Source organism: Gopherus flavomarginatus, chromosome 15, assembly GCF_025201925.1.
Source record: "Gopherus flavomarginatus isolate rGopFla2 chromosome 15, rGopFla2.mat.asm, whole genome shotgun sequence".
Lineage (NCBI taxonomy): Eukaryota > Metazoa > Chordata > Testudines > Testudinidae > Gopherus > Gopherus flavomarginatus.
In genome coordinates, this window is record NC_066631.1 from 1,936,162 (window position 1) to 1,961,282 (window position 25,121).

Genomic DNA, 25,121 nt, shown 5'->3' on the forward strand with positions numbered 1-25,121 from the left:
GGAACTGATGGGCAGGATCCCCTAGAAAAATAACACGAGGGGGAAAGGAGTCCAAGAGAGCTGGCTGTATTTTAAACAATCCTTACTGAGGTTGCAGGAACAAACCACCCCGATGTGTAGAAAGAATAGTAAATACGGCAGGTGACCAGTTTGGCTTAACAGTGAAATCCTTGCTGATCTTAAACACAAAAAAGAAGTGTACAAGAAGTGGAAGATTGGACAAATGACCAGGGAGGAGTATAAAAATTTTGCTCAGGCATGCAGGAGTGAAATCAAGAAGGCCAAATCACACTTGGAGTTGCAGCTAGCAAGGGATGTAACCACAAGGGTTTCTACAGCTATGTTAACAACAAGAAGGTCAAGCAAAGTGTGGACCCCTTACTGAATGGGGGAGGCAACCTAGTGACAGAGGATGTGGAAAAAGCTCATATACTCAATGCTTTTTTTGCCTCTGTCTTCATGAACAAGGTCAGTTCTCAGACAACTGCACTGGGCAGCACAGTATGGGGAGGAGATGACCAGCCCTTTGTGGAGAAAGAAGTGATTCAGGACTATTTAGAAAAGCTTGACAAGCACAAGTCCATGGAGCTGGATGCACTGCATCCAAGAGTGCTAAAGGAGTTGGCAGATGTGATTGCAGAGCCATTTGTCATTATCTTTGAAAACTCATGGCAATCGGGCAAGGTCCCAAATGATTGGAGAAAGGCTAATGTAGTGCCCATCTTTAAAAAAGGGAAGGAGGAGGATCCGGGGAACTACAGGCCAGTCAGCCTCACCTCAGTCCCTGGAAAAATCATGGAGCAGGTTCTCAAGGAATCCATTCTGAAGCACTTAGAGGAGAGGAAAGTGATCAGGAACAGTCAGCATGGATTCACCAAGGGCAAGTCATGCCTGACTAATCTAATTGCCTTCTATGAGGAGATAACTGGGTCTGTGGATGAGGGGAAAGCAGTGGATGTGTTATTCCTTGACTTTAGCAAAGCTTTTGATATGGTCTCCCAGTATTCTTGCCAGCAAGTTAAAGAAGTATGGGCTAGATGATTGGACTATATGGTGGACAGAAAGCTGGCTAAATCGTCGGGCTCAACGGGTAGTGATCAACGGCTCCATGTCTACTTGGCAGCCATTTTCAAGTGGAGTGCACCAAGGGTCAGTCCTGGGGCCGGTTTTGTTCAATATCTCCATTAATGATCTGGAGGATGGCGTGGACTGCAATCTCAGCAAGTTTGCAGATGACACTAAACTGGGAGGAGTGGTAGATACGCTGGAGGGTAGGGATAGGATACAGAGGGACCTAGACAAATTAGAGGACTGGGCCAAAAGAAACCTGATGAGGTTCAACAAGGACAAGTGCAGAGTCCTGCACTTAGGATGGAAGGATCGCATTCACTGCTACAGACTAAGGACCAAATGGCTAGGAAGCAATTCTGCAGAAAAGGACCTAGGGGTTACAGTGGACGAGAAGCTGGATATGAGTCAACAGTGTGCCCTTGTTGCCAAGAAGGCTAATGGCATTTTGGGCTGTATAAGTAGGGACATTGCCAGCAGATTGACGGACGTGATCATTCCCCTCTATTCGACATTGGTGAGGTCTCATCTGGAGTACTGTGTCCAGTTTTGGGCCCCACACTACAAGAAGGATGTGGAAAAATTGGAAAGAGTCCAGCGGAGGGCAACAAAAATGATTAGGGGGCTGGAGCACATGACTTATGAGGAATGGCTGAGGGAACTGGGATTGTTTAGTCTGCAGAAGAGAAGAATGAGGGGGGATTTGATAGCTGCTTTCAACTACCTGAAAGGGGGTTCCAAAGAGGATGGAGCTAGACTGTTCTCAGTGGTAGCAAATGACAGAACAAACAGTCTCAAGTTGCACTGGGGGAGGTTTAGGTTGGATATTAGGAAAAACTTCTTCACTAGAAGGGCGGTGAAACACTGGAATGGGTTACCTAGGGAGGTGGTGGAATCTCCTTCCTTAGAGGTTTTTAAGGTCAGGCTTGACAAAGCCCTGGCTGGGATGATTTAGTTGGGAACTGGTCCTGTTTTGAGCAGGGGGTTGGACTAAATTACCTCCTGAGGTCCTATCAACCCTATTATTCTATGTTTCTATGTAGTTGGAGTTGAGCCATCCCTGAAGACATCTCATGTGCAGTCTGGCATATTTGACCATGAAGGTGGTGGCTGCCATGTGACCAAGAAGCTGTAGGCAGGTTTGTGCCTGTATTCTGGGGCGAACGGAGAGCATGCGTATAAGATGTGTAATAGCGAGGAATCTGTTGTGTGGGAGCAAGGCTCTGGTTTAATTGAGTCCAGGTAAGCTCCGATGAACTCGATCTTCTATGTGCATATCAAGGTGAATTTTTGGAATTTTATTTGCAGGCCTAGACTATGGAAGAGGGTGATGGTAAAACTCATTGCTTTTAATGTCTCATTGTACGAGGTGCCTTTGATAAGGCAGTTGCCTAGGTAGGGGGAAAGTATAAGCCCATGTTTGCGGAGGAGGGCCATGACTATGGCTAAGGTCTTGGAGAATACTCTCGGTGCTATGCAGAGTCCGAATGGAAGCACTCTGTATAGAAAGTGGTTGTGTCCGAGTGTGAACCGCAGGAAGCATCTGTATGCTGGATGAATGGATATGTGAAAACAGGCATCTTGTAGGTCAAGGGCTGTGAACCAGTCCCCTTGTTCCAGTGCGGGTAATATTGTGCCCAATGCAACCATCTTCAATTTCTGTACACGTACAAATTTCATCACTCAGCGTAGGTCTGGTATAGGTCTCCATCCCCGCCTTTCTTTTGGATCAGAAAGTAGTGGGAGTAGAACCCTTTTCCCCGATGTTGCATTGGTACAGATTCCACTGCACCTAGCTGTAGAAGATGAGCCAATTCTACATGAAGTGGGTGCTCGTTAGAGGAGTCCCTGAAGAGGGATGGGGAAAGGGGAAGGGTGAGCAGGCAGGATATGAAAGTGATGGAGTAAACTGACTGAACTATTTCCAGGATCCAGCGGTCCTGCGTGACCTGTTGCCAGACACGGTGGAAAACTTGGAGACAGTGGCCAAATGGGCAAATAGGTGGCAGAGTCAAGAGGTGATTGTGCCGACCCCCAACCAACACTTCAAAATTGCTGTTTGTTTCCCAATGGGTGGAAGATAGCTGGTTGCGCATGGTTTTGTCTGCGCCTAGAAGGTCTGTTGCGGTTCCTCCCAATATCATACGGTCTGGGCTGGGGCCAGTGATATTTCTGTGCACAAGGCCTCTGATAAGTTTAATACTGTTGTCTCCTGAGGAGGGACAGATATATGCCCAGTGGTGCAGAGTGACTCTAGAGTCTTTCATAGTGTGAAGGACTTTGTTGTTTTTTTAAGAAAAAAGTTTCTTTGTCAAAGGGAAGGTACTCCACTTTGTCCTGCAGATCTTTGGGGATAGTGGATGCAGACAGCCAGGAAGACCTGCGCATCACCACCGCAATTGCAGTAGTGTGGGCTGCTGTGTCCACCATGTCCAGGGATGCTTGTAGCACTGTCTTGGACACCAACTGACCTTCAACAAGGGTCCACTCTCCTGTCCTCTGGGATATGAGAGGTAAAATCAAAGCACTTGTTGTAGTTGTAATCATAGGTTGTGACGAGGGTGGAGTAATTTGCAATTCTAAATTGCAAAGTGGAGGAGGTATAAACCTTGCAGCCCAGGAGGTCAAGCCGTTTGAGGTCCTTGTCTTGTGGGGTGGGCCGCTATTGTGGCTGTTTTGTCCTGTGTGTCACTGCATCAGTTCAGTTGTGGGTAGGAAAATAAGAAATCTATATCTTTAGCAGGAACATAATATTTACGTTCAGCCTTTTTGCATGTTGGTGGGATGGAGGCAGAGGTCTGCCAAAGAGTATCTGCTGGTTCTAGGAGGACTTCGTTTATGAGTAGCGCAATCCTTGAGAGCACAGAGGGTTGGAGGATTTTGAGGAGTCTGTGTTGTGTCTCCTGGACTTCCTCCAAAAGGGATGTCCTGTCTGAGTGCTACCCTCTTGAACAGTTTCTGGAATTGCTTAAAGTTGTCCACATTTTGTGAAGGTGGAGGCGTGAGGGCTCCATCTGAAACTGATGGAGGCAGTGAATCAGGGAAGGGTTCATAGCCCACCTGCTCATGAGGGGGTTCAGGAGCTCTAGATGTAGATGGAGCTAGAGATAGACGTGCAGAACGGGCTTGCGGGCTGGTGGAAGGGCCACAAGGAGGAGTGGCAGCAGGAGCCAACTAAGGGTACCACTGAGGCCAAGGCATAGGGTGTGAAAAGTGAGGTCCCGCCCACGGGGGGGACAAAGTAGGGAAACTGAGGCTGGTTCTTTTGAGGTACCATGCCTTGAGAGATATATGGCTCTGGTGGAGGAGGAGAAGCGGGCAGGGAGAACTCTGCCTGCTGCTGCATGTCGTTCTTGCCGTCAGTGGGGGTAGCCAAGTCAGGTGGCGAGAGCAGCTGTTCAAACAGTGAGCCTTGTGTGTCAAGGAGTGGAGAGTCAGGCATAGGAGCCACGGAGATATAAACTTGATGCAAAAATTGTTGCTACTCCATGGGCTGTGGTCCTGCGGGGCACAAAGGGTGAGCAGAAGCTCGCAGTGACTTCTATTCAGCTTTCACGGGTGACACGGGTGGTTTACTGGCACCCTGCAGGTGGTCCGCGTCTGCTGTGGGGATGACGGGCAGGCTTGGTGCCGACGTTCTTGTCGGCATCGGGGTGGTACGCACTGCTGGTACTGGGTCTATCTTCGGCGATGACAGGACCGGTGCTGAGGAGAGCTTCCCACTGTGGGAAGTCGGGTCCCTGCTTTTGTGCCCCACATGATCCGTAGCTGAGGTGCTGCGGTGGTCGGAGGTACTTGCTTTTGGTGCTGTCAGCACTCAGGGTAAAGATCTCGCAGGAGACCCTTTACCCTTTTGAAAGTCTCTGTGCGGAGACCTTGGGGCTTCCTGCCTCTTTGCTTGAGAGGGTAAGCCACGCTCCTAATCGGCTCCGACCTAGCAGGCGAGCGTGAGTGACAGGCTTTACTTGTGTCTTTCTCCATGAGCGGCTGCAGAGATTTTTCCATCAGGAGCATTTTTAGCCGCAAGTCCCCGTCATGACAAGCCCTGGTTTTCAGGCTGGTACAATGGAGACACTTAGCAGGGACATGTGTCTTGCTGAGGCATTTCATACACTGTGAGTGTCCATCAGACTGTGACATAAACTCCTTGCAGAATTTGCATTTCTTAAAGCCCAGGGACTCCGGCATCATTAAACTACTATTGCCTGGGGGGAGTCTCAACAGGAGACAAATGTGGGAGAAAAAGTTTTCTTGTTTGGTTGGTTGTTTTTTCTTAAACTAACAAACTATTCTATAGGAAGGGAGAGAACTGGAATATTTCTATCTAACTATTTCTATTTCTTTTTACTTATTTCCTTCAGTGACCAGAGAAGAGGTTCAGCACTGCCCTGAGTCCCACCTTCAGCCAAGGACGGTTGAGAAGGAACTAAGGGGTGTGTGGGACGCGCACGCTCAGGCAGACCCTAAAGCAGCCATGAGACAGCAGCTGAGCATGTGCATCCCGATCAGGCACCGCTACCAAAGATCTCCAATCAACGGCACCGGGACGCACCATCACCTGGAGTGGAGCACCCACAGGGACAGCACTCGAAGAAGAACCAATCTTATTATCAAGCACAGCAGAAAATTGGAAGTAAGAAAAAAAAAACTACAAATCCTGTGGTTTCAGGACTTCCTGAGATTCTTCAAATTCTAAACTTTCATTTTAAAAATTAAGCGTCTGCCTTTTTTCACTGTAAACTTGTAAAATCATGTGTTCTTGCTCCTTTTACCTAGCCTTGGTGAAAATTATACTTATGGGTTTATAACAAAACACAAAGTTGCACGGATTTAACTAAAGGTGTGATTTGGGGGTTATAGTAGATAGTCACCTGAACATGAGTCCCAGTGCAACACTGTCGCCAAAAAAGCTAATGCAATCCTTAGATGCATAAACGGGGGAATCTCAAGTAGGAGTAGAGAGGTTATTTTACCTCTATATTTGGCACCGATGTGACTGCTGCTGGAATACTGTGTCCAGTTCTGGTAGACACAATTCCAGAGGATTTTGATAAATTGCAGCAGGTTCAGAGAAGAGTCACAAGAACGATTAAAGGATTAGAAAACATGCCTTATAGTGACAGACTCAAGGAGCTCAATCAATTTAGCTTATCAAAGAGAAAGTTAAGGGGTGACTTGATTACAGCCTACAAGTACAGGTAACAAATATTTAATAATGGGCTTTTCAATCGAGCAGAGAAAAGTATAACACAATCTAATGACTGGAAGTTGAAGTTAGACAAATTCAGACTGGAAAATAAAGCAAAAAATGTTAACAGTGAGCGTAGTTAACACTGGAACAAATTACCAAGGGTCATGATGGATTTTCCATTACTAATAATTTTTAAATGAAGTTTAGATGTTTTCCCAAAAGATCTGTTCTAGCAATTAATTTGGGGACATTCTATGGCCTTTGTTATACAGGAGGTCAGACTAGATGATAACAATGGTCCCTTCTGGCCTTGGAATCTGTGAATCTATGAATTTAAAATCTACTTTGTTAAGCCAGGGCAAAAGGCTGTGTGAACACAAGGTTTGTATCAGTTTAGAGTAAAGATATTAGGAATAGGTTTAAGTTAAACTGAAATAAACCACTCTTAAACCAAAATAAGAGTGTCTACATGGGGCTTGCCACCAGTTTAACTAAATCAGTTTAAAAGCCAGATAATGAAAACTCCTTACAACACTTGAGAGTTTTTAGGAATTGAAAAATACACTTTATACATTGTACGACTTTTTGTCTTACCAATAACAAAAATGGATAAAGAAATAATTCCAGCATTTCACATGAACAATTCCTATTAAGAAATAAACCCTTTACTAGATTTGGGTGGAAGAAAAGAAAATGCAATTTCTAAATAATTGAAAAGTCCTTGTGTAAGCTTAGTGAGCACTAGCTATAATTTTGAGAAACTCTAAGGAAACCCTTTGGACATCACAATGCATGATCTCTCTGTCTGGCAAAGTGATATGCTTCAAAAGAAAAGATTTATATTCTTAAACGATCATCTTCCCTATCACTTTACGGAACTTCGGGTGAAACTTTTATGCCAGAGGCCAACTCAAACAGCTCAGCTGCTCTACTGTGTGATCTTGATTAGACTGAACAATAACAGATCTACACATCCTTCAGTGCAGTAAAGGCAAAGAGTGGTCCAGTGACTACCTGAAGATTCTCATCCTCTCGGATCAGCTGCTTCCTGGGAAAGATCTGATTAGCCTGGATGCATTCAAGGCTGTGCTGAGTCTCTTCATCCTAGAAACAAAACTCTACAGTTAATTTTAACACTATTACCCATTCACAGCAGACCTCTCCATTGACAGAAGGCATGAAGGGTTCCCAGTGACCAATGAAAGGTTTAGGAACCATGAACTATTATGAGAATTCAGCTACCAGTGACCCACAGAAGTGACATAATAGTTGCAATTTTACATTACTAGTGGCCCACAACTTTGCAATGTAAAACACAGATTTGGGACCTCTTTCCATTGTTAAACACAAAAACACGAAGCAAAGTATTTCCCTTTCAATTTTAAATGCAATTTTAGGACATTGTAGCAAGGGGGCGTGGTCTCCCTCCCTGACAGGTGGGGAGAGAACCAGGACCACTCCCTGGTGTGCAGAACCGGGATATCAGCAGCCACCTCACTGGAAGCAGAGGGTGGGACAGGAACCGGAACGATAAAAGACTGGCCCTCTAGCTCAGTTGGGGCAGAGCTGCCAGAGGAGCAGGACGTCTCTTCTCCCCCGCAGGTACCTCCTGGAGCCTGGACCTGATAAAGGCTGCTACAGTGCCAGAGACCTCGTCATTTATCCCAGCAAGATCAATGACAACCCCAGGACCCAGGTACCCTCAACCTGGGAACGTAGGAAGGAGCCCAGGAAAGCCGAATAGGGTTCGGCTCTGTTACTGATTGCAAGCAAGCCAGCGTGTTTGAAACTGAAAAAGCCTATTGAGAGTCTTTGGGTTAAGTTTAGGGGTGAGAGCAACAAGGCTGATGTCGTGGTGAGCATGTGCTATAGACCACCAGATCAGAAGCATGAGGTAGACGAGGCTTTCGTTGGAAAACTAACTGAAGTTTCCACATCACTCACCCTGGTACTAATGGGAGACTTCAGTCACCCTGACATCTGCTGGGAGAGCAATACAGCAATGCACAGACAATCCAGGAAGTTTTTGGAGAGTGTTGGGGACAACTTCCTGGTACAAGTGCTGGAGTAACCAACCAGGGACCATGCTCCTTTTGACCTGCTGCTTACAAACAGGAAAGAATTGGTAGGGGAAGTAGAAGTAGGTGGAAACATAGGCAGCAGTGACCATGAGACGGCTGAGTTCAGGATCCTCACAAAAGGAAAAAAGGAGAGTAGCAAAATACGGGCCCTGGACTTCAGAAAAGCAGACTTGGACTCCCTCAGAGAACTGATGGGCAGGATCCCCTGGGAGGCTAATACAAGGGGGAAAGGAGTCCAGGACAGCTGGCTGTATTTTAAAAAAGCCTTATTGAGGGAGCAGGAACAAACCATCCCGAAGTGCAGAAAGAATAGCAAATATGGCAGGCAACCAGCTTGGCTTAACAGTGCAATCTTCAGTGAGCTTAAACTCAGAAAGGAAGCTTACAAGAAATGGAAATTTGGACATATCACTAGGGAGGCATATGAAAATATTGCTTAGGCATGCAGAGGTGTAATTAGGAAGACCAAGGCACAATTGGAGTTGCAGCTAGCAAGGGATGTGAAGGGTAACAAGAAGCATTTCTACAGGTATGTTAGCAACAAGAAGGTAATCAGGGTAAGTGTGGGACCCTTACGGAATGGTGGAGGCAGATGATGTGGAAAAAGCTGAAGTACTTAGCTCCAGACTGCTGCACTGGGCAACACAGTATGGGGAGGAGGTGAGCAGCCCTCAGTGGTGAAAGAACAGGTTAAGCACTACTTAGAAAAGCTGGACAAGTGCAAGTCCATGGGTCCAGATCTAACGCATCTGAGGGTGCTGAGGGAGTTGGCTGATGTGATTGCAGAGCCAGTAGCTATTATCTTTGAAAATTCGTGGCTATCAGGGGAGGTCCCAGACGATTGGAAAAAGGCATATATGGTTCCTACATTTAAAAAAAGGAAGAAAGAGAACCCGGGGAACTACAGACCAATCAGCCTCGCTTCAGTCCCCTGCAAAATCATGGAGCAGGTCCTCAATGAATTCATTTTGAAGCACTTGGAGGAGAGGAAGGTGATCAGGAACAGTCAACATGGATTCACCAAGGACAAGTCATGCCTGACCAACCTGATTGCCTTCTATGATGAGATAACTGGCTCTGTGGTTATGGGGAAAGCAGTGGATGTGATATATCTTGACTTTAGCAAAGCTTTTGATACCGTCTCCCACAGTATTCTTGCCAGCAAGTTAAAAAAGAATGGATTGGATGAATGGACTATAAGGTGGACAGAAAGCTGGCTAGATCATCAGGGTCAAAGGGTAGTGATCAATGGCTCCATGTCTAGTTGGCAGCCAGTATCAAGCGGAGTGCCCCAGGAGGCGGAACTGGGGCCAGTTTTGTTCAACAGCTTTATCAATGATCTGGATGATGGGATTAATTGCACCTCAGCAATTTTGCAGGTGACACTAAGCTGTGGAGAGAGGTAGATATGCTGGAGGGTAGGGATAGGGTCCAGAGTGACCTAGACAAATTGGAGGATAAGGCCAAAAGAAACCTGATGAGGTTCAACAAGGAGAAGTGCGGAGTCCTAACACTTAGGAAAGAAGAATCCAATGTACTGCTACAGGCTGGGGACCGACTCACTAAGCAGCAGTTCTGTAGAAAAGGACCTGGGGACTACAGTGTGCCCTTGTTGCCAAGAAGGCCAACGGTATATTGGGCTGTATTAGTAGGAGCACTGCCAGCAGATCGAGGGAAGTGATTATTCCCCTCTATTCGGCACCAGTGAGGCCACATCCGGAGTATTGGTCCTCCCACTACAGAAGGGTTGTGGACAAATTGAAGGGAGTCCAGAAGAGGACAACGAAAATTATTAGGGGGCTGGGGCACATGACTTATGAGGAGAGGCTGACGGAACCAGGGTTATTTAGTCTGCAGAAGAGAAGAGTGAGGGGGGATTTGTTAGCAGCTTTCAACTACCTGAAGGGGGGTTCAAAGAGGAAGGAGCTAGGCTGTTCTCAGTGGTGGCAAATGACAGAAGCAACAGCAATGGTCTCTAGTTGTAGTAGGGGAGGTCTAGGTTGGATATTAGGAAACTATTTCACTAGGAGGGTGGTGAAGCACTGGAATGGATTACCTAGGGAGGTGGTGGAATCACCATCCTTAGAAGTTTTTAAGGCCCGGCTTGACAAAGCCCTGGCAAGGATGATTTATTTGAGGTTGGCCCTGCTTTGAGCAGGGAATTGGACTAGATGACCTCCTGAGGTCTCTTCCAACATTAATCTTCTATAATTCTATGTTGCATCTGGATTTCCCCGCTGACCCAGTAATGGACCACTCTGCTACTGTTAGGGCCCTGGACTGGGATGCACTGGAGTGAGTGGGCCTGCGTTCCCCTACCCCCTGCCACCCTGCCATGAGGGGTGGCAGCCGCCCCACGTTTAGTCCTGGACGCCCGCATTGGATTGATGCCCACCTGAACTAGGACGCTGATGGTTTAGCTGGCTCTCCCTTCAGACAGCTAATCTCCCTTGAGACTGTTGGGCTGCTTTGTCTGACAGCAGGCCTGAGCCCCCTTACCTGGCTGCTGCCCAACCCTGAGTGAGGGCTCTGCGCTATAGACTTGCAGCCACCCGGCTCGACTGCGGGTCAGACCCATTATATGTGTGCAGCCCCACTCCAACTGAGTGTCGGGGCTACTAGACCCAACTGATACCCAGCCTGGACTGAAGGCTAGGGCCTATTAACTGCTGGCTAATTCCCCCTGAACGGAGTCACTCTAGAAGCATTGCAGCAAGGGGGCTTGGTCTCCCTCCCTGATAGGCAGGCAGAGAACCATGACTGCCTTACAGAAATTAACTCAGTCCTTATACTACACAAATCTGCACCTTTCCTGCACAATTTAAACAGTTTTGCTCTACACAGTGTATCAGAAAAATTGCACTAGCAAATTAATTTCAAACAGCCTTGCAATAAATCTGACTTAAATGCCATGAACCAGTGGTCGCCAACCTTTTCGTCTGACGGGCCAGATGAAGGACCAATGCGGCAGTGGAGCACATGCTGAAATGCCGCTGAATTTCAGCGGCGACGCCTCTCGATGATGCCGCTTGTTGTCGACAAGCGACGTCATCGAGAGGCGTCCCCGCCAAAATTCGGGAGCGAAGCCTCTCGATGACGTCACTTGTCGATGGCAAGCAGGGTCATCGAGAGGCGTCCCCACTGAAATTTGCGGGCGACACCTCTCGATGACATCAGTTGTTGACGGCAAGCGGCGTCATCGAGAGGTGTCCCCACCAAAATTCGGGAGTGACGCCTCTCGATGACGTCACTTGTCGATGGCAAGTGGCGACATTGAGAGGCGTCCCCGCCGAAATGCTGCTGAAATTCGGCGGCATTTCGGCGGGTGCTCTCCCGGGGGCCAGGACACGGGCACATTAAGATGCCCCTGCGGGCGGGACCACTGCCATAAACAGTACATGGCTAATTAATCTGAACTTGGATGGAAGAATACAGCCTTAGTTTATATGCCAGACTGCTGGAAGATGGTACACATGCAATAATGACGATTATCATCAGAAAATTAAAACACAAATTGCTCAAAGATAAATAAAAAGGCAATGAAAACTATCTTTTCAGTTCAACCAGAAGCCTGGAGTGACATGTATGTCAGGTATTGAGAACAGTATCTCTTATTATCATACAGTACCAACTCTCTCATCCTTCTTGTGCTACAGCCTGCATTGTTTTGGTGAGTCCTGACAAAACCCATGTGCTTACCATGACAGGCTCAAGCTGGGAGGAGAAATCCTCGTCTTTGCTCACAGCACTTTGAGGCTCTTCTTTCCGTAACAGTAAAAGCTGGAAAACAAAATGGCAAAGTGTAAATGTGAAGACAAATTCATTTTATCTTCTGGTGGCAAATAAATTATTTTAAATGCAAGCTAATTTTAAAGACCAAGACTCTAGCTAGGAGAAAACCCCCAATTATACATCAATGAACAGATGAAGTCAATACAAACTAATTTGCCTTACAAGCACACACCATTATGAAACATGCCTGGCTGCTTTAATGCATTCTCAATAATCACCAGTGAACAGACTGTCAGGAGAAGAATAGTTGAACGTAACAATTATACTAATCTGTTTGTATCATTTAAATTAAACATATGGCTTTCCAGGCTGCCCTGAGAACATTCCCAAGTCATTTATAGATGCAGACTCTTCCCATCTGTCTCTTATTTTTTTATATAAATATAGTATGGATCTTCCTACCCACATCACACAAAAGGATACAAGTAAAATACATTGAAAATATGTGCAGTGTTCTACAGTGCTGAAGCTCATTTGCCCTTACATTTATATTTGGAAGTTTCAGCACTGTGGGTGATGAAGGAGCCATACTGAATTCACCAGCCCACAGACACAATGACATTGTAATATCACTAACTGCACACTGTATATTGTACAGAATATTTATTGGCCGGGGGGCAGGGGGGCGGGACACAACAAAACAGCAGTATTCAAAAATGCCCAAAGACAAAGGAAAATCCAGATCTACTACCTCTGTTGGACCTAAATAGTCCCATTAATATCAGTAAAAACAACAAGGAGTCCTCAGAGACTAACAAATTTGTTTGTGCATAAGCCTTTGTGGGCTAAAACTCACTTCATCAGATGCATGGAGTGGAAAATACAGTACGGAGATATAAATATACAGCATATGAAAAGATGGGAGTTGCCCTACAAAGTGTGGGGCGTCAGTGCTAACGAGTCAATTCAATTATTGTGAAAGTGGGCTATTCTCAACAGTTGACAAGAAGGGGAGGAAATCGCTTTAGTAGAACTAATGAGGCCAATGTAATCTACACCATCAGCAAGACTGCTATGGGTACCCGCATGGCCCCACAGTATGCCAACATTTTTATGGCTGACCAAGAACAACACTTCCTCAGCTCTCGTCCCCTAACACCCCTACTCTATTTGCGCTACCTTGAGGACATCATCGTTATCTGGACTCATGGGAAGGAGGCCCTTGACAAATTCCACCAGGATTTCAACAATTTCCACCCCACCATGAAACTCAGCCTGGACCACTCATAGAATCAGAACATCAGGGTTGCAAGGGACCTCAGGAGGTCATCTAGTTCAATCCACTGCTCAAAGCAGGTCCAATCCCCAACTAAATCATCCCAGCCAGGCCTTTGTCAAGCCTGACCTTAAAAAGCTCTAAGGAAGGAGATTCCATCACCTCCCTACGTGATTCACCACCCTCCTAGTTAAAAAGTTTTTCGTAATATCCAACCTAACCCCCCCCCCACTGCAACTTGAGACCATTACTCCCTTTTCTTTCATCTGCTAATCCTCCCTCATTCTTCTCTTCTGCAGACTAAACAATCCCAGTTCCCTCAGCCTCTCTTCATAAGTCATGTGCTCCAGCCCCCTAATCATTTTTGTTGCCCTTCACTGGACTCTTTCCAATTTTTCCACATCCTTCTTGTAGTGTGGGGCCCAAAACTGGACACAATACTCCACATGAGGCCTCACCAATGTCAAATAGAAGGGAATGATCACGTCCCCCGATCTGCTGGCAATGCTCCTACTTATACAGCCCAAAATGTTGTCTTGGCAACAAGGGCACACTGTTGACTCATATCCAGCTTCTCGTCCACTGTAACCCCTAGGTCCTTTTCTGTGGAACTGCTGCCTAGCCATTCGGTCCCTAGTTTGTAGCAGTGCATGGGATTCTTCCTTCCTAAGTGCAGGACTCTGCACTTGTCCTTGTTGAACCTCATCAGATTTCTTTTGGCCCAATCCTCTAATTTGTCTAGGATCCTCTGTATCCTATCCCTACCTTCCAGCGTATCTACCACTCCTCTCAGTTTAGTGTCATCTGCAAACTTGCTGAGGGTGCAGTCCACACCATCCTTCAGATCATTAATGAAGATATTGAACAAAACCGGCCCCAGGACCAATCCTTGGCACTCTCCGCTTGATACTGACTGCCAACTAGACATGGAGCCGTTGATCACTACCCACTGAGCCCGATGATCTAGCCAGCTTTCTATCCACCTTATACTCCATTCATCCAGCCTATACTTCTTTAACTTGCCAGCAAGAATACTGTGGGAGACCATATCAAAAGGTTTGCTAAAGTCAAGGAATAACATGTCCACTGCTTTCCCCTCATCCGCAGACCCAGTTATCTCCTCATAGAAGGCAATTAGGTTAGTCAGCCATGACTTGCCCTTGGTGAATCCATGCTGACTGTTCCTGATCACTTTCCTCTCCTCTAAGTGCTTCAGAATTGATTCCTTGAGGACCTGCTCCATGACTTTTCCAGGGTCGAAGGCAACGGCTGATCACCGCATACCAACATCGCAGTCCCTGGTACCAGCCCAAAGCAGCGTGCTGGGGTTGGGGTCAGGGCCAACTCCATCAGACTGGCCCAGAGCCTAATGTCTCTTTCCCTTTTGGTCCAGGGCCTAAATAATTTGCATATTTTGCATCTTTCACTGATGTAGGTCTCTCCCAAACAGTGCAAAGTCTGTGTGCGGGTCACTACTTGGCATAGGACACTGACAAGAACCGCACACCTTAAATCCCGGGGCTTGAGGCATGCCCCAGCCCGGGCTCACTGACTAATTAAACAGCTAACTAACTACAGATACTAAAAGTACGAACAGTTCTGGGCCGAGCTACATCGAAGCTGGAGCAGAGCAGTTCCAACGCACCTTCACTGGTGAGAAGAAGGAACTGAGGGTCGGGGGAGTGCACAGCTCCCCTTACACCATGCCAGGCATGTACCACTCCAGGGGCGCACACTCCCCACGGGTACTGCTAGGGGGAAAGCTTCCGGCACCAGTGCGTGTGGTGAACATGCAAATCTACTGTGGAATACACATGAGTAATCACTCAAAGAATATGTATTAAGGATATAACAACCAACAAGAATGCACTTTTATCTAGAAAACCATGATTAAATTGAGTCTTCCTGACTAGTGATTTAAATCATAAATCCACCCTGTTGCTGGCACTTAAAATTAGAAAGGTTGTAGAGCAGTTTCTAAACTAAGGGCTGGAGGAAAGCTAACAAGTTTTTGTTTTTTTTTAAGAATATCAGGGTTGGAAGAGACCTCAGGAGGTCATCTAGTCCAACTCCCTGCTCAAAGTGGGATCAATCCCCAGACAGATTTTTGCCCCAGATTCCTAAATGGCCCCCTCAAGGATTGAGGTCACAACCCTGGGTTTAGCAGGCCAGTGCTCAAACCACTGAGCTATCCCTCCCCCAGTGTGGATAAGCATGTGGTTCGGACAGAGACATTCCTTAGGGGGAGGATCCATTAATGGAGATTCGGTATGTCCTAGTAGGCAGAAGAGGATGGAAGATGATAAAATATAGGTAGAAACTGATAAAAATAGTCAAATGAAAAAAGTCCCATTCAATTACATCAGGTAATGGCAGACAGCTGAAAAGTGACATGTTTTTAAAGTGCTTATATACCAATGCTAGAAGTCTAAATAATATGGCTGAACTAGAGTGCCTCATATTAAATAAGGATATTGATAAAATAGGCATCACAGAAACTTGGTGGGATGAAGATAATCAATGGGACACAGTAATACCAGGGTACAAAATATACCGGAAGGACAGAACAGGTCGTGCTGGTGGAGGAGTGGTATTATGTGTGAAAGAAAACATAGAATCAAATGAAGTAAAAATCTTAAATGAACCAAACTGTACCACAGAATCTCCATGGATAGTAATTTCATACTCTAAGAATAAGAATATAGCAGTAGGGATATATTACAGACCACCTGACCAGGAAGGTGATAGTGACTGTGAAATGCTCAGGGAGATTAGAGAGGCTATTAAAATAAAAAACTCAATAATAATGGGGGATTTCAACTAACCACATATTGACTGGGTACATGTCACCTCAAGACGGGATGCAGAGATAAAATTTCTTGACACCTTAAATGACTGCTTCTTGGAGCAGCCAGTCCTGGAACCCACAAGAGGACAGACAATTATTGATTTAGTCCTAAGTGGAGTGCAGGATCGGGTCCAAGAGAAGAATATAGCTGGACCGCTTGGTAATAGTGACCATAATATAATTAAATTTAACATCCCTGTGGCAGGGAAAACACCACAGCAGCCTAACACTGTAGCATTTAATTTCAGAACGAGGAACTACACAAAAATGAGGAAGTTGGTTAAACAGAAATTAAAAGGTACAGCGCAAAAAGTGAAATCCCTGCAAGCTGCATGGAAATTTTTTAAAGACATCATAACAGAGGCTCAACTTAAATGTACACCCCAAATTAAACAACATAGTGAGAGAATCAAAAGAGTGCCACGATGGCTAAATAAAAAAGTAAAAGAAGCAGTGAGAGGCAAGAAGGCATCCTTTAAAATGTGGAAGTTAAATCCTAGTGATGAAAATAGAAAGAAGCATAAACTCTGACAAGTGAAGTGTAAAAATGTAATTAGGAAGGCCAAAAAGGAATTTGAGGAACAGCTACCAAAGATTCAAAAAGTAATAGCAAAAATACATTTTAAGTACATCAGAAGCAGGAAGTCTGCTAAACAACCAGTGGGGCTACTGGATAATCAAGATGCTAAAGGAGCACTCAAGGACGATAAGGCCATTGCAGAGAAACTAAATGAATTATTTCCATCAGTCTCCATTCTTTTTAGGTGACAATTCTGAGGTACTGTCCCAGATTAAGATGTCATTAGAGAATGTTTTGGAACAAACTGATAAACTAAACCAGGGGTCAGCAACCTTTCAGAAGTGGTGTGCCAAGTCTTCATTTATTCACTCTAATTTAAGGCTTCGCATGCCGGTCATACATTTTAACGTTTTTAGAAGGTCTCTTTCCATAAGTCTATAATATAGAAAGAAACTATTGTTGTATGTAAAGTAAATAAGGTTTTTAAAATGTTTAAGAAACTTCATTTAAAATCAAATTAAAATGCAGAGCTCCCCTGACCGGTGGCCAGGACCCGGGCAGTGTGAGTGCCACTGAAAATCAGCTTGCGTGCTGCTTCGGCACACGTGCCATAGGTTGCCTACCCCTGATCTAGTCTGACCTCTTGTATATTACAGATTTTAAATTTCACACAGTTACGCCTGTATTGAACCTAATAACTTGTGTTTGGCTAAAGCATATCTTCTTCAGAAAGGCATCCAGTGTTGATCTGAAGACATCAAGAGATGGAGAATCCACCATTTCCCTTGGTAGTTTCCAATGGTATTTACCCTCACTGTTAAAAAAAAATCGTACCTTATTTCTTATTTGAATTTGTCTGTCTTCACATTCCAGACACTGGTTCTTGTTATGCCTTTCTTGGCAGCATCCACTTTATCAAGATCTTTCCAGGTCCTGGACAACAGATCCATTTTTGGAGTACAGGTGGAGATAAAACCTTTATTTCTTCACTTCTTTATTTTTATTTATTTAGTAAGTGCCTATCCCAATAGCTCTATGTAGCTAACAATTAACTAAATACATAAAATCAAAGATAAAAGATCCAACAGTGAAAATCTTATTCAACTGAATCTAAAATACCACTTAGCTAAATAATGACTTGCTTGTTCAATCACCTCTGCATCACCAGAGGTATTCAATAATCAGACCAGGGTACAAATCTGGATGGCCAGATGCTCTTGAATGGACTGCAAAATCTTTTTATTCACTTATTGTTATCATTATTGTTATTGCGGTGTGAAAATGTTTCTCTGGAATCTGTACCTTGACCAAGAACCGGACACAATACTCCAGGTGTGGCCTCACCGGTGTTGTCGAATAGAGGGGAATAATCACTTCCCTTGATCCGCTGGCAGTGCTCCTACTAATACAGCCCAATATGCCGTTGGACTTCTTGGCAACGAAGGCACACTGCTGACTCCTATCCAGCTTCTCATCCACTGTAATCCCCAGGTCCTTTTCTGCAGAACTGCGGCTTAGCCAGTCGGTCCCCAGCCTGTAGCAGTGCATGGGATTCTTTCTTCCTAAGTGTAGGACTTGCACTTGTCCTCAATGAACCTCATCAGATTTCTTTTGGCCCAATCCTCCAATTTGTCTAGGTCACTCTGGACCCTATCCCTACACTCCAGCATATCTACCTCTCCCCCTAGCTTGGTGTCATCGGCAAATTTGCTGAGGCTGCAATTCATCCCACCATCCAGATCACTAATAAACAGTTGAACAAAAACATTCAATGGTCAGGTTTACACATTTCTATGTCCCCCGCACCTGAAAGCGTTCAAGTCCAACTAGTAGATAAGAAAGATAAGAGCTTTACTGAAAGCAAAGAATAAAGCATGCTGAATTTCATCAACAACGCTTTTTGCTAATGTGGTCTAAAATTCTCGGAAACATCATGTAACAAAATTGTACTCTTGCACTCTATATCAGTAGTACCTATTTATTTTTAAAACCCTACCAAATTAAATGATTTATATGAAGAAAAATGTGATCTAATAACTCTTTTTCATCTCTTAACTACTATGGTCCTAAAATAAAGAGTGAGCGATTAGTATGACATTACTTCAGCTATTATTAAAAGCAAATTCCCTCACAGCCTGACTGCAGCAATTATACTAGCTGAATTTAGCAACTGCTATAGGCTACAAAACAACTACCATTATTACATCCCTGTGGGTGAAGTTATATCTTTTATTGAATCAAATTGTGTCAGTGAGAGAGAGAAGCTTTTGAGCTACACAGAGCTCTTCTTCAGGTTTGGGAAAGGTACTTAGGCCATGTCTACATTGGCACTTATGTCAACATTTTGTTGCTTAGGGGTGTGAAAAAAACCACCCCTGAGCAATGTAAATTTTGCCGGCATAAGCACTTACGTGTACAGCACTATGTCAATGGGAGATGCTCTTCCATGGACATACCTACCACCACTCATTGAGCTTGTTTTATTATGTCAATGGGAGACCTTAAATAGCTCAGTGGCCTGCTAAAGCCAGGGTTGTGAGTTCAATCCTTGAGGGGGCCATTTAGGAATATGGGACAAAAATCTGTTGGATGATTTAAGTGGCGGTTGGACTAGATGATCTCCTGAGGTCCCTTCCGACCCTGATATTCTCTGATTCCTGTCAATATAATGCAGCTACAGGAGCACTGTAGTCTTATTGGAAACCTGGGGTGTGGGTGGGCACAAGCCTGCCCAATTCTAAAGGCCCCTCCCCCAGCCTAGTGGGAGGGACCACTGGACCCAGGGACCAAATGAACACAGGGGACAACAAATAAAAAAAACAAGGATTGAGGTGAAGATCATAGGTTCAAAATGAGGATACCGGATGGAGACACCTAGCAGAGTGCCCAGGACAGCGCCCACTGCTCCTCAAAGGTGTCAAGGGAGCCAGCGGACGCTGCCCAGTGGAACTCTGCCCAGAAGCGTGAAACTAGGGAGGAAAGGAAATAGGCCCCACGGTCGCAGTGCACTCCTCCTGGTAGTGTAGATGAAGAGTTTGGCCAGGGCCAGGAGGAGGCTGACCAGGAGGTCTCACAACTTCGTGGGGCCATGGATGGCGTGTGCAGAAAGGAGCAGGTGGGGAAAAGTGCAGCCAGAACCACAACAAGAGGTTCTGAAGGAGCCGGAATAGGGGCTGCAACCTGGCGCATTCAAGATAGGCGTGCGCCAGGTTCTCCCTCATGCCGCAAAAGGGGAAGGCCTTGGGCACGGGTGTGAACCGCGCCAGGTACATGCCCATGCTCATGGTTCCGTGAAGGAGCCGCTAACCGACGTCCCTGGCGGGCTGTGGGACAAGGTGGAATGAAGGCTAACCCCCCAGGGCTTCTCATCCTCTTTAGGCGGAAGACAGTCCCGCCATTTGGTGTTGGGGGCCGGGGGAGAGACACACACGAGGGCGAGGAAATGCAGTGTGTGGAGTACGTGTACAGTTGGTCTCTAGGTGTGGTTTGGAACCAGACTGGCTGCAGGGTGTGCAGCTGGCTCAAAGTGTGGGAACAGGGAGGCCGGGGTGCTCGCGGAACAGGGGCCGAATAAAAATGTCCAGAGGGCCTGGCGTGAAGGATGCGCAGACAGCACCCTCTCGCAGGGTCCATTGCAGGAAGACAAGAGAAACGGGTGACACGGCGGCCTTCATCTCCTGGAGTACGCACAAGGGGGTCGGAAGGGTGGAGAGCCCCATGCGCAGACCGAGCATATGGGGATCCATCCAGTCCCCGCTGTCGTAGTCCAGGAGGTCTCCGACCCTAGTGGTTTCTGCCAGGACCAACCTCCGGCACACGAAGGGAGACTCCGCCATCTGCACACACAGACAGGGGTTGAGTAGCAGGGGCTCCGCGAGGAGGTCCGCCACCTCGGTGGCCACAAAAGACCTGGTCGCCGAAAAGAGCTTCCAGGTCTGGAGGAGGTCCTGGCAGAAGACCAGCAGCTCTGAGAGGTCTCGCGGAAGATCCCTCAGGTGGGGAAAAAAGAGCTGCCGGTCATATCGGAGCCCTCGGAGGCGGCAGAGGAAGGTGTGCGCCAACGTGCTCCACGCTGGACTACTCGCACCGTAAAGGAGTCTCTGCAGGGCCTGGAGGTGGAAGACATGGACCTGGCTGCGAAGGCAGACCAGGTCCTGCCCTCTCTCCTCCAGGTTAAGACTCAAAACTCCTGCAGGGACCCAGTGCAGCCGCAGCCAGAAGAACTCCAGGGACATCCTCTGGAGCCTGGCCAGGATCCATGGGGCAGGGCTCAGGGTGTTGAGACGGTGTCAGAGCATGGACAGGACTAGCTGGTTCAGCACCAGCGCCCTCCCTTGCAGGGAGAGACACCAGAGCAGTCCTGTCCATCTCCACAGCCGCTCACCCACCTTGGCCTCCAAATCCAATCAGGGCCAATCAGACAGTCAATCTCAGGGCCAGGCTCAGCCCTATAAAAAGGCTGCTCAGGGAGAGGAGAGTCAGTCTGTCCCAGGCCATTGACAGGGGAAGGTCAGTCTCCAGAGCTGGGAGACTAGCACCACAGACAGCGCAGTTCTGGCCAGGCTCAGGGAGCAGAAGGGAGCTCTAGCCCACAGTCTGCCAGGCTGCAGGCCCTGAAGGGAAGGGCCTAGCGGGTGCAAGGGGCCATAGGGGAAGTGGCCGAGGGAAGTGGACAGACAAGGGGAGAGAGGGAGGACAGCAAGGCTGCCGCCAGAGGATCCCTGGGCCGGGACCCAGAGTAGAGGGCGGGCCTGGGTCCCTCCTTCCCCCCTTGCAGTAGACCCAGCCATCGGACATGGGGAGCAGCCATCACAGTCTACGCCAGATCCCTGACACGAGGGATTAGACTTTGGGGGTGTGGTTGGACATGGTGGCTGGGGCACAGAGAGACTGCTGTTCCCCCACCCCACTCCCCAGGAAGGGGGTGTGGATGGACTAAGGGGCACTGCTGCAGGGCAGTGGTCAGGAAGAGGACGCAGCGAGCTGGGGAGCAACACGGGCTCAGACGCAAACCAAGGGTGAGACAACGTGCGGGACACCACCAGGAGAGGGTGCTCCACTGGACTGAGCTAATTCCCAGAGGTAACCAGTAGGAGGCACTGTGGTGGTGAGTCCCAACCTTGTCACATGCGCTCTTACAGCAGCACAGCTGCACAGGTACACCAATGCCACTGTAAGCTTGTTAAGTGTAGAAATGGCCTTAGAGCAGTGGTCCCCAAACAACCCCGGCCAGTGGGAGCTGGGTGGGGGCAGTGCCTGCAGGAGAGTGTGTACAGAGCTGCTTGCATGCCTCCGCCTAGGAGCCGGACCTGCTGCTGGCTGCTTCCAGGGCACAGCCTGCCTTAGCCTCACCACTGACCAGGAGCCGCCTGAGGTAAGCTCACACTCCAATCTCCTGCCCAGCCCTGAGCCCCCTTCCCCAACCCAGAGCCCCTTCCTGCACCCCAAGCCCCTCATCCCCAGCTCTATTGGGTCGTGGGCATCAACAATTTTCTTCAACTGAGTTGCTAGGGAAAAAGTTTGAAAACTTGAAAAAGTGGTTCTCAATCTTCTCCATATCAACTTCTCTTCCTCCCTTCAACGCTGTACCTGAGACCACTCTTCCATTTTGTAATCTGAAAATCACAGGGTGGTTGTGACTGCCTGATACCTGTTTACAAACCCCCTCAGAGTTAACACTCATTTTGAGAAAGAATGCATCTTTTAGAGGCCAGCAGCCGAACTGTACTCCCCCCATGCCACTAACTGGCCTTAACACTTTGCATTTATGTAGAACATGAGCACTGTTTAGTTACACTTCACAATGGCCTTGGCTACACTGGAGAGTTGCAGTGCTGGTGGTGGCTTTACAGCGCTGCAACTCACTCACTGTTCACACTTGCAAGGCACATACAGCGCTGTATCTCCTTGGCTACAGCGTTGCATGTACTCCATCTCGGCCTGGAGAATAACGACTGCTGTGCTGGTGATGCAGCGCTGCTCCGCCAGTGTGGCCACCAAAAGCGCTGTTATTGACCTCCAGAGGTATTCGGAGTTATCCCAGAATGCCTGGTCAGCCACTCTGCTCATCAGTTCAAACTCTACTGCCCTGGCCTCAGGTGACCCGCCCTTTAAATGCCCCAGGAATTTTAAAAAACCCCTTCCTGTTTGCTCAGCCAGGTGTGGAGTGCAATCAGTGAATCTTTCCAGGTGACCATGCCTCCATGCACCAAACGAGCCCCAGCATGGAGCAATGGCGAGTTGCTGGACCTCATCAGTGTTTGGGGGGAGGAAGCTCTGCAGTCCCAGCTGCGCTCCAGCCGAAGGAATTACGATACCTATGGGCAGATATCAAGGGCCACGCTGGAAAGGGGCCATGACCGGGACGCGGTGCAGTGCAGGGCTAAAGTGAAGGAGCTGCAGAGGGCCTATTGCAAAGCCCGCGAGGGAAACCGCCGCTCCGGCGCTGCTCCCACGACCTGCAGTTTTTAAAAAGAGCTGGACGCGATACTTGGGGGTGAACCCACCGCCAATCTGAGGACCACGATGGACACTTCAGAGCGGGGAGAGGGGGCGGGGAGGAAGAGGAGGGGGGGAGGAGGAAACAGAGTGAGGGTACTGGGGTCGGGGGGAGACACCCCGGAGTCCCAGGAGGCATGCAGCCAGGAGCTCTTCTCAAGCCAGGAGGAAGGCAGCCAGTCGCAGCAGCCGGTACTTGGTGAGGGACAAGCAGAGGAGCGGGTTCCCGGTAAGCGGCTTTTATTTTCAGGATGGAAATGTTTCAGGAAAGGAGGGAGGGTTAGGGCTGCATGCATGCACGCCTAGATGCGGAATAGCCCATTGATGTGGTTTATCACATCACGGTAATCGGCCTCGGTAATCTCTTCAAAAGTTTCAGCCAGAGTGTGGGCAATGCACTTGCGCAAGTTTATAGGGAGAGCCACTGTGGTCCTTGTCCCAGTCAACCTAACGCGTCTGCGCCACTGTGCCGCGAGGGGTGGGGGGACCATTGCTGCACACAGGCAAGATGCATAGGGGCCAGGGCGGAAATCGCATTGCTGTAGAAGACCCTCCCGCTCTTCCCAGGTGGCCCGCAGCAGCGAGAGATCTTCCATGATCAACTCCTGTGGAAAATGTTGGGAGAGTGTTCAGTGTAGGTGCCCCCTGCAGCTGTTTGCTTTCCCCAATGCACAGAAACCCTAGTATAGCCCTGAAGCAATCAGAGCCCCCTTACTCACCATTTCAAGGCTCCTGTGGGTTTTGTGCGCTCTCTTTGGTATGGAAAAATTATACTAAAGTGAAGACTGTAAACTCCTTCACTGTGTGGGAATAACTGTCTGAGATATAAACAATTCTGCCTCTGTTAAGTGTTGCCTTTTTTGCCTTTCCACACGCAACCTTGAGTTCTCGGCTGTCCGAGTTATGAACAGCTCAAAGACTCCAAAACCTCTGGAAGAAGCTGCGAAAAAGCAAAGAAGACTTGCTGCAAGCAGTTATGGATCACTCTGCCAGAGAATCAAAACGTGCTGGACTGGAGGGAAAGGGAAAGCAGGATCCGCCAGAGAAACGCAGCGGCCAGGAAGAAAAGCACAAACCAGCTGATAAGCATCCTGGCGCGCCAAGCGGACTCTATCCAGGCGCTCTTAGCCATGCAGGCAGAGCACTACCACGCCGGCTCCCCCCGTCCCAAAGCTCTTTCCCTTGTGCCCCAACGTCAGCTCCAAACCCCCTTCCCCAGCACCCAGGTTCTTACCACCACCAGCTGCCTCCAACACCTGTACGTTCACCAACCAGCCCTGAGAACTACGACCCTTACCCTCTGTACTCAACCCCCATCACCATGCAGTATAGGCATCCTGAAGTGCAGCAGTCATTGCACAGCACTCCAGACAGGACATATTCAAACCTGTGACTGTACAGCTCCCCACCCCACCTCCCTGCCCTTTTAGGTTCCCAAAATGTTGTGTGTCTGTCAATAAAGTTATTTTCTTTTCAATAAATGAATTCTTGCTTTGAAAACACAGTCTTTATTATTGCAGAAAGTCAAAGATACCTTAGCCCAGGAAAGAAACAGGCACTGCAAATCAGCTTGGGAAAAACAGATTCTTACTAACATTGTAACCACTGCACTTCACTCCCGTGCAAGGCACCAAACATTATTGTTGGTTTTCAGCCTCATATTCCTCCCTCAAGGCATCCCTAATCCTTGAAGCCCTGTGCTGGGCCTCTCTAGTAGCCCTGTTCCCTGGCTGTGCAAATTCAGCCTCCAGGCGTTGAACCTCGGAGGTCCATGCCTGACTGAATCTTTCACCCTTCTCTTCATTAATATTATGGAGAGTACAGCATGCGGATATAACCGCAGGGATGCTGCTTTCCCCCAAGTCTAGCTTCCCATACAGAGATCGCCAGCACCCCTTTAAACGGCC

General features: G+C 47.7%; 1 protein-coding gene and 1 long non-coding RNA gene across 8 annotated transcripts in view; one reads left to right on the forward strand and one right to left on the reverse strand.

Annotated features, from left to right (window-relative positions):
- LOC127034726 (uncharacterized) overlaps window positions 1–15,257 on the forward strand; it is a 78,914-nt gene extending 63,657 nt beyond the window's left edge. Inside the window, exon 2 of the long non-coding RNA XR_007769474.1 lies at window positions 13,944–15,257. This is a non-coding gene — a long non-coding RNA (uncharacterized LOC127034726). The remainder of the gene's footprint in view (window positions 1–13,943) is intronic.
- The window catches only part of MTMR3 (myotubularin related protein 3), a 203,931-nt gene that overhangs the window by 103,754 nt on the left and 75,056 nt on the right, over window positions 1–25,121 (reverse strand). For all 7 annotated transcript variants that reach the window (XM_050923684.1, XM_050923679.1, XM_050923678.1 and 4 more), the window contains 2 exons: window positions 12,040–12,120; window positions 7,274–7,363 (listed from right to left, as the gene is read on the reverse strand). In XM_050923684.1, coding sequence (XP_050779641.1) covers window positions 7,274–7,363; window positions 12,040–12,120 — 171 coding nt within the window. The remainder of the gene's footprint in view (window positions 1–7,273; window positions 7,364–12,039; window positions 12,121–25,121) is intronic.